The 22,234-nt window shown below is 34.2% G+C and overlaps 1 protein-coding gene and 1 long non-coding RNA gene across 2 annotated transcripts in view; one reads left to right on the top strand and one right to left on the bottom strand.

Annotated features, from left to right (window-relative positions):
* The window catches only part of LOC120300091, a 157,759-nt gene that overhangs the window by 63,704 nt on the left and 71,821 nt on the right, over positions 1 to 22,234 (top strand). The window lies entirely within an intron of this gene.
* The window catches only part of SYNPO2 (synaptopodin 2), an 81,561-nt gene continuing 75,682 nt past the window's right edge, over positions 16,356 to 22,234 (bottom strand). Inside the window, exon 5 of the mRNA XM_039325646.1 lies at positions 16,356 to 18,566. Within this exon, the coding sequence (XP_039181580.1) occupies positions 17,994 to 18,566 (573 nt within the window). The 3' untranslated portion in view covers positions 16,356 to 17,993. The remainder of the gene's footprint in view (positions 18,567 to 22,234) is intronic.

The following is a 22,234-nucleotide window of genomic DNA, read 5'->3' as shown; positions in this document are numbered from 1 at the left end:
AACAGCAACATAGTATTATTAAAATAAGCCTCTTTAGCAAAGTCTGCAAGGAAGTTACCATAATAGTAGTTGATTGTTTGCATGTCCTAAGGAATTCAAGAGATAGAGGCAGTCAGAGGTGATCACAACAGCAAGGGATAGCTTGTAGAAAAGAAACTGTTTCTGCAGATAAAATTAAACCAGAAAAAAAATATCAAATGATTTATTACAATTGTAAGTCTTCAGCTACTATGTCATCTGACTACAGTCTCCTCTGACTTGGAAAAGGGAACTGTGCTTTCCTATGGGAAAAGTAACAGGATATCCTAAAAGAAAACAACCACTTGTTACTATCCAAGAAAGGGAGATGCAAGTAGGGAATTTTATGTCTCACATTTAAGTAATATCACTTGCCATTATTGGTTAAAATGGTTAAAATGTATCTTGACTGAAATAGAGAAGACGTCAGGGATGGTGACTTCTCTTGGGCCAGCTCTGTGATTCTCTTGGGCCAGCTCTGCTTTCTCCCTCAACTGGGGACAGAATGATTCCTTGGCAGTGCCTAGCTGTTTTTTGGGGTTTTTTTTACACAAATCTTAACCAGATTGTATCTTCACTGATAGGTATACTTGACCTTGTGGAAGACATTCTGTTGAAATATGTTGGGCAGCATTTTTATCCCTAGCAATTCATCTTTCATTCACTAAGTATGGGATTTTGCTTCTGCTTTAGTTATTTTTGTTAAAGACCTTGATATATTTAACACATTTTTCCTTGCTCCAAGTTACCTGGGTCCAGGGTCAAGCACAACAATCCCATTATCTGAATTAAAAACATTAATTCCTTTGAAAGATGGCATGGCACAAAAGCTGAATAACCTAGCTAAAAACTAGAACAGGATAAAAAAGCTGTAAGAATCTGTTATTTTAGCTACAAGAGCAGCCTATCAATGAATGGGCTATTTGTTTCCTACAGAACACAAGCTTATCATATAATTCCTTTTCCTTACAGAGGGGAAGAAAACAATTTGATCCTGTGAGCCAAGCCAGTCCTTTTAAAATTCTCAAGGGCTTACTTGATAAATAAGAGATATGTGGCTCAAAAATGTGAAAAACAAATGAAATAAAAGTGAAGAAAACTCATAATAGGCACAGGAAGAACTGCATATAGGGCATATTGGGCTTGTTATTAAAACAGCAGTTTGTACAGTTTTAGCCTAAAATACTATAATAATTAAATTTAATCACAGTCTATTGGTCACATATTATAGTAGGATCATATATTATCTCCTACCTTATGAGGAGATCAGTTGTGCAATTGCAAGTAGAAATTAAAAGAAAATGATTGTTGCAACTTTTTTTCTCTGTTCTTAGTGAGGACAGCACTACGGTATGTATTTTATGCAGCTTGCTTTTTCTCCTGAGGTGCAGAGGAAGATGCTGTCCCATCACATCTGTTTGGGGCCTGGGATATGGTACCTTATTCTTGTTTCTGGTTACAAGTGTATTGAACGAGAAATAGAAGTGTATTAAATAAGTGCATATGTATATAACAGTGACACTATTCTCTTTTGGGTAAGCAACATTATATAAACTCAGAAAAAGAATAAGAAATGTAAGTCAAAGGCAAGAAATAAAGGGAAAAAAACAAAATAGAGCTATAATGTAGTTTACACCATCATTTTTTTACCTGCCTATCTCCATCTCTATAAAATATCTGTTTATAGAGATGGAGTTTCTATCATGATTTTGAAACATTATTTTGAAACATTATCTACTGTGCTCATTCATCATACATTCTAATATTTGCTGTTAATTTCTGATTAACAACATGAATCAACTTGCATACTTCTCCACATTATATTCATATTCCTAATTACCCTCACAATAACATGTATACATAACTAAGGGCATATCATGCATTTTTGTTTTATTCCTAGCACATTGCTGAACCTTATATAAAGCATTCTGTTTATTTTCATGTGTGCTCTTATCCTATTCCACTCTTACATCATTTAGCAACCAACTTGCACTTTTATATTTATGCATGCCATTCCATATTCCTTTTTTAATTTTATATAATTACATATAAAACTATAAAATAAAGTGAAAATAAAGATCATGGGAAAGTGGAAAGGAAGAAAGGAGGAAGAAATAAGTGGCATAAAGGGGGGGGGGACATTAACTTCCATGTCTATGGAGATTCTCAGTCATCCAGGTCATGGTTGTCCCAAAAGTGATTTTTGAAAAGGCAACTGGACTTTCTTTGTTTTTTTCCTTGAAGATGTTTTGCTTCTCATCCAAGAAGCTTCTTCAGTTCTGACAGTGTGTCAGCAATTCCAGAATTAAAGTTCCATTTGTTTTCTTATATCAAGCACAAAATCTAGAAGTTTCCAAGTAGAAACAAACCTGGAATACCATTCCGTATTTCAAGCATATTCACCTGAGTTAAATCAACAGACATGTAACACATTCATATTTTAACATTTTTTCCAATCACACTATCTATATCTGCAGCCTTACCATTTTAAATCTTCTCACTGCATGCCATCATTTCCACCCTGACATCAACATTTTTACATTCCTACTTTCATATGCATCCACAACAACCTAAGTAACAACAATTCATGCTGTCTGGCACTTTTTAGACTAGGGGTGTCAAACTGCCGGCCCACGAGCTGGTTGCATCATGCAGAGGCCACTCCCACTCCAGCTCTGGCAATGCAAAAAAAGTCGTGATATGTTGTGACACGTCACGTGATGCAGCGAGTTTGACACCCGTGTTTTAGATGATATTAGTTAGGGAATTCTGGGAGTTGAGGTCCACAAGTCTTAAAAGTTGCCAAGGTTGGACACCCCTGTTTGAGACCTTTCATTTGTAATTAATCTTACACACTCACTTTCCTCTATGAATTAATTAAATTTGCTCCAAAAGATATGATTATCTTTTTCGGATGAATTACATCTTTTCTCTTTCTACAAGTGTTATAGTTATATCTACACTTTTTCTTAATTTGTTATTTCATGCTCTTTATTGTCTAATCCTCTTACATTCCAAGTTACAGTTCTTGTACACCTGTCAAATTCCTCACCCAAAGTACTACAGATAAGTATATCTGCCTTTCATAATGATTTGGTTAGTTTTAGGGAAACAAAGTTTGTTACTACATTACCAATCATTGTCATACTGGATTATATGCGGCATTTTGTGATAATGAAAGAAGAACACTCATCAGTTTGTATGAACAATGTTACTATAAATTTGTACCTTTGGTTATAATTAAAATTAATAATTATTTACATTAATGGAATACATTTTATTAAGTGCTAGCATGATTATCATAATTTGCTTGACGTGGGGCTGTCAGAAGACAGACTAAAACTCAGAATTCAACTGCCACAAAAATTGCATACCTACAGCATTGTTCATTTGATAGATTTCAGTATAGAATTTAACATATGAGGAGTCCCTGACCCTCTAAATCATTCTCATGATGAATCATAAATGCTACACAGTCATCTATGTTGGAAGTTTTTGCATAATATGAAAACTTACACTTCATCTGGAATTCTGATGCTCTGCCACTGTGGTGTTCTGATTTGGAAAGGGGATTCATTCACTTTGCAGAATGCTCTTCAAAATGTTTGTATGGTCTCAACGTAATTAAAACTAGAATATTTGAAAAACACTTTGAAACTATTGCATTACATATTATTGAGCTTTAGGGGGGCATCTTACAGTGGTACATGTATGTACATTTTAAATCAAAGGTTCCTTGGTGAATAGATGCTTATTTCCAAGTAGATGCAGATAAAATTGCAACCTTAATAACATTTTGAGTTTGTGGGATTTGGATGGTTTGCTTGTAACTTTTTAGTTCTGGAACACTTTGTGACCCAGCTTGTACTCTCCGGATCGAAACTTAAATAATTATGTAAGAAATAAAATAGTACATGATTTAGGCAAGGAGTGGCTTAAGACGTGGGAGTGGGAAAAGAATGCAAAGCACACCCTCTATAATGACTCTTTCTTAAAAGCAAAACAGTCTAGCAGAATGTTAGTAGACTGTGCACTTTGGCCGTGGAAATTCATTGCTTGACTTGGAAGGTATTTTCATTCAGATACAGTAACTCAAAGTGCTTGAAGAAAAAGATCATAGAGGAGATGGTATAACAGTATGGAGCTGGAAGACCAAACTGAATATACATTACATTACACAGGCAGTGCTCCTTCTTTACTATCGGCTGCAAAAGAGTTAATCCAACATTGACCTAAGATATAACTACAACTCTGCTCACATTTGCACCTGACTTGTGTAGTTAGTTGCTTCCTGTATTGCACCTTGTCTTCATTTCCACCCCCCAAGATGTAATAATTAATACATGATTGCAGTAGAGGGAAAGTACACCTGTGGAGATATCCTCTACCTATAGAGAAAGAGTCAGTGGTTTCACATGTATCAGGGACAGCCACCTGAGAACAAATCATCTTTCTACATGGTCCATTTAGAAACATACAAACTTGATTTTAGCAATTTTGCAGTGATTTAGTGTGTGTGAGTTTGAACATGTCATATTTATGTAGCATTTTCATATATTCAACTTACCTTGTAAAATGAACAGTCAACATAAAGTCACTAAGGAGGGAACCATTTCATCAGGTCATAATAAAAGGAGAAAAGAAGGAAAGGAAGGCCAATCTATCTACTCTATTGAAATACCTTCAGCTCTTTTTAAAAAACACTCCCTTTTATGACCCTATAATCACTATTCAGGGTAGAGTCAGGGTGACTGGATGGAACTGAGCATTTACTGGCTGGATACTCCTCCTGACACCTAAGTTTAGTTTGCAGCAGATATTTTCTCTTTGCGCCCTAGGAGAGAAACATTTGCTGCTACCTAGGACTGAGGATCTCAACCTTCTTAGTGGGAGGTGAGCATCTTCACCACTAGGCCACTTAATCATCCTAAATTCTATTTGACTGCTGATGTTTAATAAATGTCATACAACTTTTAAAAACTGGTGCCAAATCTGAAAATTTATGCTTGGTTTAACATACTGTAAGTTTTTATTACCTAAATTTTTGTTTGCTTTGCCAATACAAATTATTGTAAAGTATAATTTGATTCCTAATTCATACTACTAATAATAATTCATTATTCTTACTAATCATTAAATACTTATTTGATTTTAATATGATCTGAAGCTCTACATTAATACAATGTTTTAAAAAATGTGGGACAAAGCAAATGTTTTTTTAAAAAAATCTTTTTATCTAACCATATAATGTTCGTAAATCTCTTTCCTGGTTATCTTTCTTACTCTTTTCTTTCTTCACCAATTTCTTAAATATTTAATCAAATATAGAATACAAAAATAAGCATAAAATAAAATAAAAATGGGTACCTGAATGACTCTGTTTCTTCTGCTCCCAATATCCTTTCCCCCTCCATGGAATACATTAAAGTTGTAAATTTAAAAGCAGAAATTTTTCCACAAATTGCATAAAGCTTCCAAATATCCTTTCTGGCCAAGCAGCAGAGTAAAATAAAAATACAATAAACAAACAAACAAACAAACAAAATTTTCAGTTTTAGATTCCAACACATATTCCAGTTACTCTGAGTCACAGAAAAATAATTCATACCATAATACAATAGATTAAAATATGAACAGATACAAAGAGGAATACTCTATGGAAATTATCAAGTCTATGGAATAAAACTCTTATATGGGCTGGTTTGTTTCAGAATTAAGTCTTGGTGTCTGTTATTTATAACATTTGTAAAAATATTACACATTGATCAATAAAGGATTAACTATACCTATTTGACCATGGTTATATGCAGCATTGTCTTTGAAAGCACTTCATAGGTTACAGTGGTTTGCAATATTATATATAGCAACTTCTTCACAATAGTATCTGTCTTACAGAATTTCCTCTTTATAGGAATGTGGCTTTCAATTTGGCTCCCTTTAAAAAGTCTTTAAAAGATTCTTGTTCTCTCTGGTTTATTAATTGAAATGATTTCATGGTGCTTACTGATATTTATATTTCTTAGTTTTAAACCTTAAGCCTTAGAAATATATTCAATAGTGCTGAACAGTGGCTAATTGGTATAAGCAACAAGCAAGATTTCAGCTAATGTAGCTTTAACCAGCGAGAGGAAATAGGTACAGTATGATCTACAAGTAATTTTTCATTGATATACTATTAAACAATTAAACATTAACACTAGCAATAATCACAGGCAACTCTTCAAAAATGAGACTTGTAAAATATCTGATTGGAGCTGTCAATATTCCAGTATAGATGACTAATTTGCTCTGACTCCAGCCATTATTGCATTTTGTTTGTGGACTCTGAAGCAACCAAACAACAAACCAAATTGATGCTACAAGTATTTATTGTTTTAGGAAAAACAGAATTCTTCTGCAAGTCCTATAATCAACTCAGCCTAAGTCACAGACGTGAACAAATGTCAATAAAGGCATCATTAAAATGTATTTAACATACCCTTCATAACTTTCAAACAGTAAACTTCATGAAACAGGTCTGGGTGAAGATTTATATCTTATTGGGTTTTTTTTCCCCCAAGAGAATGGAAATTTAATGCCATTCCTGACAGAGGGCTTTCTCCAGGTAAGAATGGTGCTGGTGGACCAACTAAAACTGGTTAAAAAAAAAAAAGTAATAAAAACTAGTCCCTATAGCTCTGTAACCAGGCATGTGACATTCTTGAGGGCCTAAAAGAGGCCGGGCCCCTTGTCAATGACAATTACTTCACTTCCTTATTTTGCAGAATGAGGGAGTAGCTAGAAAATGAACTGAGAACCCACAATGGGAATCTGGTTCAAAGGTATGCAAAAAACTATTGCCTGTACTACCTACATCTTCCCATGTGTTAATTCAAAATTATTTGGCTGTAGCCCTTCCTTGAACTGAAAGCTGCACCTTCTGATTCACAGTCACAAGAATGCTGTGTAATATGTTAGACAGATCTGATTCACATTAACAATATAATCTTACCTTATAAAGCTAACAAATAGCTATTGTAATCAAAACAAAGGGAAACAATGATGTAACCATTTCAAATGATTGCCCAAAAAGCATTCACAGTGGAGCAGCTTGACAAAACCAATGTTGTGATGCAAGTCTCACCCCTTCTCTATGAGAAATATGATGTCTCATTTATTTACTTATCATATGTAGAGACCGTCTGTTTCTCTCACAGAGTGACTCTGGACAATGTCATGCATATTTTATTTATTTCTATCACGCATTTATTATTTTTACAAATAATTCAAGGCAACAAACATATCCAGCATACCTTCCTCCTCCTATTTTCCCCCATGACAGCAACCCTATGAGGTGGGTTGGGCTAAGAGAGAATGACTGGCTTAAAGTCACCCAGCTGGCTTTCATGGCTAAAGTAGAACTCACAATCTCCTGCTTTTCTAGCCTGATGCTTTAACCACTAGACCAAGCTGGGTTTTAAAAGGACAGAGCTTGTGGGCCACTGACCTAACAAAAGGATTTTCTGGGCACCATTGGTCCATCTGATGACAAAATGGATGGATGCTATCATTGATGACACAAACATGAGTTTACAAGATTCAAAGTAGTTACAATCTGGTGAAATGATCTCCATTGGATCACACAGGATTTGCCAGGCACAAAGAATCAGGATCACACATTAAGTTCCAGTTAAGAAGATTTATTGCTTATGCCTACACACAAGAATAGATAAGAGTCAATCAAATTCAAAGGGGGGGGGGTTGGACTTGGATTACTTGTGGGAATGTAAGGATTGCAGACTGATTCCTGTCTTGATTTCCCAACAAGCTCTGCCTCTTCTTTTTCAACTGTATTGGAAGTAACTGAAAACAATAATCAAAAATACCTCAGGATAAATAGATCAATGAAAGAAAGTTTTCTCCTTAAATTATATGAAGATTCAGCCCTAAAGCATTCAAAGTACAAATTCAAAGGATTATAAAACTACTGTGGGATCTTTAGAAAAGATCATTTTAGTTTAAATTTTCAGATATTTCCCAGTTAAAATTTAAAACAGAAAAATGTTTGTTTAGCACCATTTCAATGTGATAAAGCTATGCGTTCTTCTTAGATTTATGTTTATATACATTTCTTCAAGCTGTCACACTCCAACAAAGTTGGATTAAAGTTATTATTATTCAAAATCAGATTGAAGATTGCCGGAATAAAAAAGACAATCCTGGAATAAGCAAATTCTGAGGCAAAAGTATTTCACATAATCAACAGTGAGAAAGAAGGAAGAAAGAAAAGAAAATGAAAAAAATGAACCTCAGCCAGATTCCATTCCACTTTAGTCTCTTTAAATGTTTTGCCTGTTGGACAGATTACAAATATCCTGTTTGGCAAAATCAAAGATAATAAATGTAAGAGCTGACACAGATCTACGTTACTTGAATTGGGTGTGAATAGACTCATGTTTTAAATAGTTTGAATACAGCTTGTGATACTAAGGCATTGCTGCCCTCTCATGGGCAAACATAGATTTGCAAACAATATTTTGGTCACTTAATATGAATGGTTCTCCTTCATACTTAAAATAATTTTATTAAATAAATTTATTTATTTATTTATTTATGAGACTTATATACTGCTTTAAGTGCAAGCACTCTCTAAGCGGTGTACACCAGTAAGCAATGTATATATATATATATATATATATATATATATATATATATATATATATATATATATATATACATTGCCCCCAACAATCTGGGTCCTCATTTTACCTACCCCGGAAGGATGGAAGGCTGAGTCAACCTTGAGCCGGTGAGATTTGAACCGCTGACCTGCTGAACACAGTCAGCTAAAGTGGCCTGCAGTACTGCACTCTAACTGCTGCGCCACCTCGGCTCCTATAAACAAGAGATTTAGTAAATAAAATATGTAATAACCCAGTGACATATTGGAAACATATCATTGGTTCATATTTTCTTAATAAAAGGGTATTGAATGAAGGTATTGACAGTTTCTTCATTTGCCAATATATCTTAAGCAGTATTTCAATGTAGTAAGTCAGATTTTAAGCATATCAAATTTGTCTCTTATATTCAAGCAACCTATGGAAAAAGCAGTTGATAACAAAAGAAAGAAAAGCCAAAGCTGTCTGTTAATATCACGGAGTATCTGATTAAATATTAGAGAACTTAGTATACTGAACAGCTTTAAATATAATCTGGAGTCCTCTACATGTAGTGTTAATCATGGAAATAGTCAATATATTCACTATTAAGGAACTAGTTAATTTATGGCATACATTTCCTTTGGAGAAGTTTATATTATTTGGCTCATCGATAATTAAACAAGACTGATGATTAAATTATGTCTTGTTTGATCCTGGCAGAAAAAAATCAATGCACTTAAAAACCCAATTAAATGAATCAAGGTTTTTGAATATTCGACTAAATATATAATGAAGAACTAATTAATAATTTTCTACCTATGCATTTGAGAAATAGTAAAATAGCAATAGTTATCTGCAATATCCCAGTTCTTTCCCTCCTCATATAAAGCCCCCAAAAGATGTAACTAATTCTGTTGTATATGGGAGAAAAGTAAATTCAAAATTTCGAAGTTGCATAGGAACTTTATATATTCTTCTAGAGGAAGTGCATAAAAAAGAAAACAACAGGCAGTAACAGATATATCAAAGAAAAATCTTTGATAGGCAAAGTGTTTTGCCTAACTATGTTTACATGTGTTATGTTTCCATTTTTCCCTTCCCCTTTTGCCTTTTCCCTTTTTCTTAAGATGCCAACTAAAAATGTTGAGAACGTAAACCAATTGCTCCACTTTTACTTATGAATTTGAAATAGAATGCTGCAACTAATGGTAACCCCCAAACCATAGCCCATTTCTAGTTTGTGAAACTCTTTGAAATTCCGCAAGACAGTGGGCAGTGCGGGAGTGAAGTAGGATCTCTTTCTTTATTGCATATATTAAGGTCTTGCCCATTTCATAAAATAGTACCCTTAAAAATTATCTGCAGATGGGTTAAATAAGTGACACTATCTCACCTGAGAAACCTACTTAGAAATTGTCAAGGATCTAAATGAGAACATCAGTTCACATGCTTGACTCCTTCATTAATGAATAAATGCAAAAAGGATATAATAATGTATAATCTTAAAAAAGATCAATAGGGTTGAGACAAGTTTGATCTCCAGATAGATGTATAAGTAATCTATGATATAACTCAGATAATGGCATCTGAAAACTTAGAGTCTAACTTCTGTGAATGTATATATTTTGATTTCTGTAAGAACCTTTGAATAAACGCAGAAGTGCTTATGTAGACTCCCTCCCTCCCTCCCTCCCTCCCTCTTTCTTTCTTTCTTTCTTTCTTTCTTTCTTTCTTTCTTTCTTTCTTTCTTTCTTTCTTTCTTTCTTTCTTTCTTTCTTTCTCCTTTGAGTCATTTTTGACTCCTGGTGACTGCCTGGACTGGTGGCTGCACTTTTCTTGGCAAGATTTTGAAAGTGGTTTGCCATGCCTCCTTCCCAGGACAGAGAGTGACTTTTTTGCCTCAGGCGAGACTAAAATTTGCATCTCCTAGTTTCTACCCTGATATTTTAACCCGTTATACCACATTGGCTCTCATGTAGAAATAATAGATATGAACAATTTAGAAAAGTACAGAGAATCTAATTTTAAAAGTAACTCCTTTAAGTTGTAGAAAGAAATATTTAAATATGTTTTAATAATGTTACAGAAATTATGATGCTGTGCATTTTCTCTAGTGCAAAGCTTACCCTTGCTGTATTTGAAGACTGAAAATAGAAAGGGATTAAAGATATGGAAAATATGTGGGTCAAAATAATGAATTCAAATTATGTTGAGAAAAACATGAATTGTGAGAAAATAAAATTAGGTCCCCCATCTGATTAACAAAAAGTATTTTTATTAGATGATACAGTTTTACATCTCAATCATGCATTCTAATAAAGTGTCTTCTCATTCAATCTATTGGTTTGTGAAATTGAGATACAATTAGTTAAACAGTATAAAAGTTACCTGTTACATAGAGGCAGTGGCGATAGGTATTAATTTGCACCAAAGCTAATAAAAATAAACACAAAATTTTTATATAAACTCTCACAATCCGTGGGATCATTACACAGGGATCTCTGAGATATTAGGATGTCTGTAACAGTTACCTGAATGCTGATGAGCATATTTTATGAAATAAAGTGAGGAAAAATAATACTTTGAGTAGCTGCTTAAAATTCATATAAACCTCATGCTTATTTCAGTAGAAAGATATTCATCCAAAAACAGATGGAAAGGTATAAATAAGTGTGTGCAAAACAAACAAACAAAATCCTTAATGAAGTCTTACAACCATGTGTTTTCCAACCCTGATGACTTTTTCTGATAGTCCTTTTAAAGAACATTGCTGTGTCGTCTTAGAAATTAGTAAATGAATGCCATAGATTCATTTGGATTTATTTCTAGAAATCTATGTTCCCATTTTAACATACAAAGTGTAATGAACATGCACTACTGTTACTTCAGTTTTCTAACCACTAACTCTAACAAGTTTTAAATTTTATATTATTTTTCTTTTCTTTTTTTGCTCTTTTCTGGGAACTTTGCTTTTACTGTGATAGTCAAACTGTGCATTGTTGTTCATGTTAGCTAATATTGAAAAAGACCGAATGGCCACTCAGATTGGAGCTATACAGTTAATTATTGTATGTGCAGTCTGTGGATCAAACCATATAAAATAAATACATAGTATCATTGATTCAAACTATATGTCCTTAAATTCACACCTGTTTACTTTTTAAGTGAGAACGGTTCTTCTCAAGTGATGTCTGATCTAATCTATGATTGTGCCCCTTCTTTCCATTGTGAGGTTTCTAAGGCTTGCAAAGCCTGGCTCCTGTTTCAGAAGAAATTTTGTAAATACAATTTTATAGCACATGCTCTGGAATAGCAGTGCAAGGCTGTTTAGTTAGTAGGAACTTCAATTTTCTGTAATCTCCCAGGATTATCCCCCTTTCCCGAGCTGGAAAGCACCTTCACCTACTATTCCCCCATATTTTCCAAAGTTGCATCAGCAATAGCTTTGCCATTCTCTAACACAGTAGTTAGTAGGATGATTCATTTTCCCCACTCAAAAATCTTCAGCATGCAAAAAATGAGGGTGGGAACATCTGGTTCTTGATTCTTGTATCTTCCCATTGGCCATGAAAGGAACATGACAATGGGGATACTTTTTGGACAATAAGAGAGGTGAAATCAATATGCTCTCAAGATAAACATTTTGCATATGATCTGTTTTCTGTTTTAAGCTAGCTTTCTGGTACCTTCCAGGTCTGGGAATTTAGCTCCCTAAATTTCAACTCATTTCAACTCATCTGTAGGCATCAGATTGAGAAAGTCTGCTCTGATTAGATCTTACATATTTTTGTTTTTGCCTAATCTTTTTAGAAAATGCTATCAAGGTATGTTTTTGTTGAGGTAAGTACTAAGAATTAAGAGAAGGCAAATCTATCTGATCAGACCTAGGAGTCCAAGTTCTGTATTGTGAAATTCTAGGCAACCACACCATAATTCCAAATAAACTTTGTTTCTTCCATTAAATGGTAGCTTAACTTTTTGCAGCCGATCTGGTGTTCCTAATCAGAGAAAAATATACAGTAAATCTCAGCAAGCAAGTGAAAACAAACTTTTACTAATTAATTTCTTAGATGGGAATTTCTTCTGAATCACAAGAGATGTCTTACAAAATGCGTTTTTGTATAGTTGATAGTAAATGGGATAAGATCTACATAAAATCTTTTACTACAGTAGAATATTTAAAACAATTTGTTTTTCAGATATAAAGCACAACAGTAGAAAGTGCCTCAATATTTTTGCTTGTATGCTATACAGATGCATTACCACACATTTCAGGAATAAAATATAAATCAATGCAAATCTCAAAATATTATTTCTTTTTTCTTAAGAGAAGCACTGGCATAGATAATATTCATTCCGTACAAAAATACATCTCATTTATTTATATTTTCATAAGTCAGGGCAAATTTACTTTTTGCTTATATGAAAAAAATAGACTGTTACTTGTAAAAATAGACTGTTACTTTCCTGTTACTTGTTTCTGGCAGAAATATTTTTCTTCCAAGAAAGAAGTAAGAAACTAAGAAATATCTTTCTGTCCCAAATCTAATGGAACTGTATTAACACTCAAACCAGCATTGGAATAGTGGTAAGAATCTATCAATATAAAAAGGAGGATTTTTTAAAATCCTAAATATAATCTATATTCAGATCCTCATGGAATGGATTACACTGAGAACTGCAATCTTGGAGGTTTCTATTTAGTTCTATATAAGTGTTCTTAGATAATTATGCACATTGATTTCTTCATGTTTTAGTACTGTCATATGGATCTTCATTTTTATTCTTTTAACTTTAAACAAAACTGCCATGAAAAAAATACATTAGTCTGCAACCAGAAATTTTTAAAAGTTTAACTGCTTAAATTTGTTTTAGTTTGTCTTAATTGGGATTATTCCTGTCTCAAGCTTTTCTGAGAATTTCATCTCTCAGCATAGTGATAATAGTCAGACTAACTTCTTAGAATACAGTTAGTTCTGACAGCCTTAGAACAGGGGTTTCCAACTTGACAACTTTTAAGGCCTGTGGACCTCATGGCTGACTGGGAGATTCTGATAATTGAAGTCCACAAGTCTTAAAATTGCCAAGTTTGGAGAGCCCTGTCTTAGAGAAAGCGAAGAACAATTTCAATCAAATCACAGAATAGTCAGAGCAGTTTCATTAGAATAAATGAAGCAAAACTTGAGTCTCATTCTATCACATCGTACTTAGAAATACTTAATCTTCTACTTATCTCATGACATTCCTTTGGCCTGTTATAGCCGGGGTAGACTTAAAATTTCAACACCCACTATTATTGTTCTGATGATGGATCTAATAATCAAATGCAAATACACATAAGTATAAAACCACCTTTATATTCCTTTAAGGCACAACAGGAAACCCAATCTGGAACCAAAGGCTACACTGACCCTTTACTTCCTAGCAAGAATAAGAAACTGAGATTTTAGGAAAGGCAAAATGCTGCTGTTATTTGGCAGTCCTCCTTCCTTTCAGACAGAGAAAGAAAATATTTTCTTCCTTCAAACCAGAAAGCATAGTAATCTATGTTGAGATCAGATATTATTTTGTGCTTTGAACCATCAAAAGCAAATTTAGAAATATTTTTATTTTCAGAAAATGATTAATCACAGCTGAGAGAAAAGCAAAACATTCCAATCAGACCTGATGACTTAAAACAAAACGCGTTCCAGTGAGGTCAATAAAAAAACAACACATCACTTATATGGTAAAAGTAGAATTACAGATTAAAACAAAGCATTTCTGGAAACTCTAGGACATTCATATCCCTCAAGTTCTATGTTAACTTCTTATTGTACAAAATTATCAGAATTCTAGGGATCGTACTGTCACTTAAAAAATAATTACCCATATTTGCCTTGATATCAAAGAAACTCAGTTGGCCAAAACTAAATCTTTTGCTTAAACCAATTCATAAGTTATATACGCTTTTCTAATGAGTTTCTTTAAGCTACCCTCAAACCACTGAACACTTACTTTTGTCCAAAAACACATATCCTGTAAGCTAAATCATTCTTGCTCTATAGCCTCTGCTCATAAAATAAAATAAAAAAAAAATCAGGCATATGACACATACTAATCTACAGTACTAAGGACTCAGGAGAATGTGATTCACTGCATTACAACAATAGTATTTCACAAAAAGTCTGCAACTTCCCTGATCACCAAAGGGCTTGCATATTTTGTAAGTGTTGCAACATATGTCTCCTGCTCATTTTACTGAAATCTGTACCATTGCTTTCCGCTTACATTACCTACTATGACATCCTCAAGTCATTCCCTCCATATGACTACACATAATTTCTTCATATACCAAACCTTTCATACTATTCTTAAACAGGTGGTATTCTGAAAATAGTCTACTATGTTTACACTTGAAATTAACATTTCTCTTTTTCTGGTATTAAAGTGAAACTGTAAGTCTCTATAGTTTAGCCCTATAAGCATGTTTTTAAACTCAGTTGATTTCATTAAAAATAATTGTTATTTACCTTTCTGAATATTGTGAGGTTTTATTTATTTATTTATTATTTATTTATTTATTTATTAAATTTATATAGCTGTCCATCTCATTGCCGTGACTTTGGGTGACTTACAAAGCTAAATGGTATATCTTACTGTAATAAAGGAAATTGCTGTACTTTGAACTGAATATTTTTCTTCAAACAAAATCCCTCTTCGGGTATTCAGTTATGAATATGTAAAGAGGTTTCAGGGAAGGATTTGGAGAGTTCCATGAATGACATTCTGTGACATTCTATACTGTATACCTAAGCTAACCCAAGATTGCCTTGAGACTAAAGACAGTTGCCCTCAGGATAGATATAGTGATAGGATTTTGATTAGTCAGGATAAAGATCCCATTTCATATTTTCATCAAACTGCAGCTTGCAGCCCATTTAATTGGGGTTCTTCATGCAGAAGCTGGTGGGAATCTCTTAACTAGGAAAAAAATCTGTTTTGTTTTGCTACATAAGAGCTTTACTTTACTTCTACCCTGAGGCATGTAACTTGTTTCTACCTACATCCTGAATGGCTTTTTACCTTATGCTTCATCTTTCTTTATCCTGGTTATGAGAATAATGTTTTTCAGGTGCCCAGCATGTCTTTCTGACCAATTCAGTGTCTTAGTTTAAAAAGCTTATATCTGATCTGAAACAGTATTTCAAATACTGAGCTAAAAAAAAAGAGTGGCGTTGGCACCAAACATAAGTGGCACAACCAATTTACATTAATGTAAGTTTCCTTCTTTGGGGAAGGAAGGTTGCATTGCTCTTTCGAAAGAAATGAAATATACCAGACAATATGAAGATAGGCTATAACCTTAATCCTTACTAGAAAGGACCGTTGAATTTAATGGTAGTTGCTCCTGAGTTAACGTTCATGAGATTGTAGCAGCAGAAATGAAGACCCAAGACAGTAGTCCTCAATTTACAACCACAATTGAGCCCCAAAATTATGTTGTTAAGTAAGAAATTTGTTAAGTAAGTTTTGCCCCATTTTATGACGTTTCTTGCCATATTTGTTAAGTGAATCACTGCAGTTGTTAAATTAGTAACACTGCTGTTAAGTGAATCTGGTTTCCCCACTGACTTTGTCAGAAAGTCGCAAAAGGGAGTAAGTATGAGTTACTTGTCAAGCATTTGAATGTAAATCATGTGACCATGGGGATGCTGTAACCGTGTAAGTGTGAAAAATGGTCATAAGACACTTTTTTCAGTGCCATTGTAACTTTGAATGGTCACTAAATGAACTATTGTAAATTGAGAATTACTTGTAAAGCACTTTTTAAAAAGTTATCTCTCCCTGCCTTATTCAGGAAACAGTGAACATATTAGAACCTGCTTTGTTATCCTTTGAATAGATATGAAAATAAGTATCTTCGTATTTTATTTGTTCTTGGAATGTCTAGTTAGATTTTTAGAAAGAAATTAAAAACAACACAGCTAAAGCCTAAAACAAAGAAGTGAATGAAATGAATTTAAATTCCCAGGATTGTAGTCAGTGGTGGGATTCAGCCAGTTTGCACCACTTCGGCAGAACCGGTAGCTAATTTTTTGTTGCCCAGGCCCAGAATGGACTTCCGGAAGCGGCATCCACACAGAGTACTGGTTGTTCACATACAGGTATTTGAATCCCATCACTGATTGTAGTATATCATACTGCAATCAGAGTGCAATGATAGTATTATATTCCAAGGCAGGAATAAAATATCTGTGATCCTACAGAAGTTGCTGATTTACAATTTACAGCAGCTAGCGTGACCAGTGTGAGAGATATTGGGATTGTGGTATAGCACTCTCTGGAAGATATAACTTATCCACTCATGCTCCGAGGACTGATTTACCTCACAAATTGAGTTGTCTTTCGATTTCCTGTCATCCACTATGTGCTATTCATTTCTAATTGTACTTTTGTAGTTATACCTTCAGTCATAAACATATTTTCTGACACCGAGGCCATTTGTGCTGATGTTTCCCCAAGAACATGAGTTTATAGATGCCTTCAAGAAGGTAAAGTTGTCTATTCAGAGTGACAGCTTCTTTCCAAAATCTCAGCAAGAAGACTTTCCTTCAACTGTTATGTAAGGTTTTTTAACCAGAAATACTAAGAATTCATCTAGGACCTACTGAAAGCAAAATCTGCATCTATCCACTGAAGTATGTTTTTCCAGCCAGAAAACTGAAGTATCAGCTGCATGAAACTTTAGACCCTATTATCTTTCCCTAACCAGTTAAGAAAAAAAAAAATCCTATCTGAGTCTCGGAAAGATAAAAATAATGCAACTGAACTCTTTAGGTTAGGAATAACATTTGCGTAGCCAATAAAGAAGACCAAAACTCAACATATCAGAACATAACCAATAGTACAAATAAACATTTAGCTAACCATAAGTAGGCTTGTATAAGAAACAAAAGGAAATAACTTTTTTCATGATTACTAAGATTACATTATTTATAATGATTAATTGGATAACTCACAGGTGTTGATATTGCACAATTATATCCTTCCCAGTTTAAAATTTCACATATGGAAGGACATCAAAACACCATTTTGTGATTTGTTTTTATATAAACTAGATTTTATCCTATGTCTATCAATGCATGTTTCTCTCAAGCACATACACACACACAAACACATACAAGACAATGAAAATCTGGGATCAAGGTCTTTTATAATGCTGACAAATCATAAAGTGTCTCATTCTAGATAAAATTTGATTTTACCAGGCCAGAAAACATATATTCACACTTTTCATTCTAGAATATGGAGACCTTCAAGAAAGGAAACTACACCAGACCCATTTGCTTTTCATGTTTGACGCCTCCATCCCTTTGGATGTGGATTATAATTTGAGTCAGCCATTGATAGACAGTAGTCAGACCTAGATTCCATGGAAATCATACCAGGATCAGTTTGGCCATGTTGGCTATAATATACAGGCTGAAGACGGGAACCATAATGGATAATGGAGCTAGGAGCAGACGTTGATAACCTGGCAGGTAATGTGGCCACTGAATAGCTCCTTCGAAGTGAAGCTAATTTAGAATGGACGCTTGGAGCTGGATGCTCATAAGCCACTTTTCTCTTCCAGTCATCAGGTGGTGTAGATAATGTTTTCCTACGAGCTGCTGACATGACATTTGCAACAATAGATTCTTGAATGGTTTGGGGACCAAAAGCATCATCCACAAATCCAAGAGGAGACTTAGCTGCTGCTTCCCAAGGGGTCAGCCTCTTCCCAGGCTTTTCAACTGCTGCTGGTGCTTTGGTAATATTATCAGGAGTGGATTGGAACATCACAGGAAAAACTGGGGAGATGGATCTGGAAGAAGTGGAAGGTAGCCATCCAGAAATTGATAAAGATCGTTCACTGCCTTTTTCCTAGAAACAGTAAAGGCTTAGAGTTATTACATTCTTGAATATCAGTGACAAAGATTCCAAAAGTAGAGCAATTTTTTTTCCTATTTATCTGAAGTAGTAAGGTTGCTTTTTTAAATACCCAGGTAGCTTTTCAGTGTTATAAAAATAAAGCATTCTGACAAACATTTTTAAAAGCTGGTGCGTTTTTGCTGAAAAATGTATTTAAAGGAAAATATAATTTCATAAATTATTTCTTTTTCTTTTTTAATGAAACTATCTCCAGACCCTGTGATCAACTATTATTAACAAATTCAAGAAAGCATTAAAATAAGAAACCCATTTGTCAGTGTCAACAACTAGCCTCCAGATAATACTAAACTCTAGGCTAGACTGGAAGTCAAAATTATATCTCAGAAGAAGGTAATAGCAAAACCATTATTTATCGACATAAAGAAAACTAATGGGTGTATCCATGAAATTACCAAGAGTTGAGCTTGACTAAAATAAGGTTTCATTTTGAAATTGCCTACTTTCTACGGTTTTGTTTTGTTCATATGAATCAGTCTTTATTTTCTGTGACAGCCTGGGCTAGTCCCTGCATTTTTCATGGCTAAATTTCAGAAGTGGTTTGCCATTGTCTCCTTCTTAGGGTTGAGAGAGAGACACTGGCCCAAGATCACCAAGCTGGCGATCACCTCACGGTCTTTGATTTTTAGCCTGATACCTTAACCACTACACCACATTGGCTCTCTACTGTCTATTGTAGTCATAGAAAAATAAATGTAGCGTTAGAGTCGAAGCTAAATTTAGTCCATAAACTCCTTAAACTAGGTTTGAAATGAAGCCATTGTCCTTCAGAGCATTTCTTTGCATAGCAATAGCTTTATAAAAAGCTAGTGAAGTAATAAGGAAATGCAGTGGAACTGAAATGGCAAATAAGATCACAAATCTAAAGCAATAAAGTGTGTGTGTGTGTGTGTGGGGGGGAAATTGGTATAATTAATTTTTGTTGTTGATGTTGTAATTGTTGCTATTCATAGCTTGGTTTTTACAGTTTGGGTTAAATAACAGTATATTATAACATTAGAATGGTATATTCTATTATGATATACCCATATATACAAAGAAATTAACATTGATGTTTTCTGTTTTTTGTTTTTTTTCTTATGCTAGTTTTTGTAAAAAAAAAAAGGTGAATGAATGAATTAGTGAAGCAAACTACAAAGTTGTCACTGCCTGATTCTACAACCTTTTTTTGCTTACTATGGAAGCAAAGAAAATACTGGAAGGAAAGAATCATTGCTTGAAATACCAAGCTATGAAAACCTAAAAATAAATTATAGATACTATCTGCGGTGTAACATTCTAACTTAACATTACACAAGCATTACTGTTCTGGTGCAACATTGCCAAAAAATCATAACACAAGGTCATCATGTCAAGAGATAATGATATCATGTTATATTTTTGTTGCACTGTTGCATCAGCTTAAAGCCACAATTGTTAACCAGACTGCTTTAAATTAATTGTTTATCAATGCCCCATATTTCTTGTGTGGCTTTACAATCGCTTGGTATGAAGGTAATATTAAGAAAATGGAAGTTGTTGTGCTGTAATGGTCAGTAAAGTCTATAATGCCAGTCACAGGCTATGTGATTTTAAAACAAAATGTATAACTTGTTAACCCAGTTTGGAATCAGAAACACCATGAATCCTAACTTGAATAGTGGGAGGTTTAAAAAGAATATCAAGATTTTCCTAAATATTTTCCTACTAATGAGCATTTTCCAATACAGGGTTCCCCACCCCCTGTCCGTGGACTAGCACTGCACCTCAGTATGCCAGAAACTGGGCCGTCCAAACAAGCGAAGCTCCATCCGTGGGATGCAGGCAGAATTCGATACCATCCCCCCTTCTGGTCCACAGAAAAAAACTCTTTCCATGGAACCGGTCCATGGTGCTTAAAAGGTTGGGAGGTCGCTGTTTTAATATATTATTTCTAAATAAAAATTTGCATCCAACTTGCCTTTTGTGATTGTTTCAGTGCCCTGAAAAATCTGCTCTGCTCTAATGTTCTTTATTTCTACACTGTTATATAAGCAGTCCTGAAATGGAAGCACTTGTTCCCAGCTTATTAATGTACCCCAGCTTCAGAAAACTATCAAGGGATTCTCATTCTGGTATGATGTCACATACCAAGATTTGTATCTTCATTGCTGATCTAGTTTTTAATAACTATAGAAAATTCTCTTAGCAGGGAATGTATACTTGAAAGAAAGAATTGTCTTATAAATAATGGCAACAATCCTTGTAAATCAGGTTATTGGAATGAGATCTTAGCGAAGGATCAAAAGGGTAAACAAATGTCTAGCACCAAAAATAGTAGTATGCTTTACAAAAATTAGCTGCATTTCTTAATCCTGTTCAAATTGATTATAAAAGGCAAAATAGGCAAAAATGGGCAACTTTATGAATTATTAGAAATATTAAAATCAATAAGCAAATGCTAATACAATTAAGATAGCTTGCTTTCATAGCTTTGTTTAGTCCATAATCATAAAGTAGAATAGTGCCCCTACTTTAGTAGTTTTCTATGAGAGAACCTTGGCCTTCTCAATGCTTTTTTCTCCATGGTTAAAAAATGGTTCGCTTAAAATAATAATACCACATCAAATCCAAACCCAATAGCTGTTCTTAAATAAAAGGAAAAAGAATTATCAATTTCAATCCATGGTTTATTATTCAGGTTTTTCTCTATGATCCATAGTTAAGCTTAACCATAGCCTTGGGTTTGATAGAATAAAAAAAAATTAAACATTTAGAGATACTGAAAGGAGGAGAGAGAAAATGGAAACACAAAACCTGAAGTTTATACATGTAAACCCAACATGGATTAACACTGGAATTACATTGAATTATACCATTGCTAATTTAAAAGACCACAAGCTTCCTGCTTGTAATAAATGCATTTCATAATAGTTCAGTATGACTCACTTGAATTCTGTTGTTTAAAAACAAGTAACGGTCTAGGTTGTACAATAAAAGACATTCAGCCTTGCCACCTTCTGGAAACCAGCAGTAATATCCCACAAGAATGAATTACTTAGGACAAGATGCTAAAGAATTTGGCAAATGGGTGCAATTATTTTTGGTCAGAAATTGATTGGCAGATTATGTCAATTAAAGTATATATTAAGGCTGGTATAGTTCTTTCACTATTATTTTTTAAAAGAATCTTCTGCAATGATGACTCACAAGACACACAGGCATACACTGAAAGAATAGAGTCAGTCTCATATTTCTTAGAATTACATGGTTGCATAAAACAGTCTTGAAACATTTCATAGAAAATGATCTTGCAGTATTCTTGCCAGCACCAGCACCATTGTCTGATATCCCGGCTTTCTAACATTTTTAGAATATACTGGGAGATTTTTCTTTGAAAGGCCCGAACAGCTGAGCATCTCTGTAATTCAGAGAGCTCATTAGGGTAAGGGAATGGATATGTATGGAAGAAATTCTCTCTTGAGGGCCATCTTTCTCTTTCAAAGTTTGCTCTTCCCTGTGCCTGCAAACAGACTCCTTTGCCTGCAAAGAGACCTTGCAATACTGCTGTACAATATTTGCAAGACCTGATGGAGAAATGTCCACACAGTATGCACATATAGGTTCCCAGGTAGAAAGAGCTA

The sequence above is a fragment of the Crotalus tigris genome, unplaced genomic scaffold (assembly GCF_016545835.1).
Source record: "Crotalus tigris isolate CLP2741 ecotype Arizona unplaced genomic scaffold, ASM1654583v1 scf7180000024338.4412243, whole genome shotgun sequence".
Taxonomy (NCBI): domain Eukaryota; kingdom Metazoa; phylum Chordata; class Lepidosauria; order Squamata; family Viperidae; genus Crotalus; species Crotalus tigris.
The sequence above is the reverse complement of the archived record's forward strand: the minus strand, read 5'-3'. Positions and strand labels throughout refer to the sequence as shown.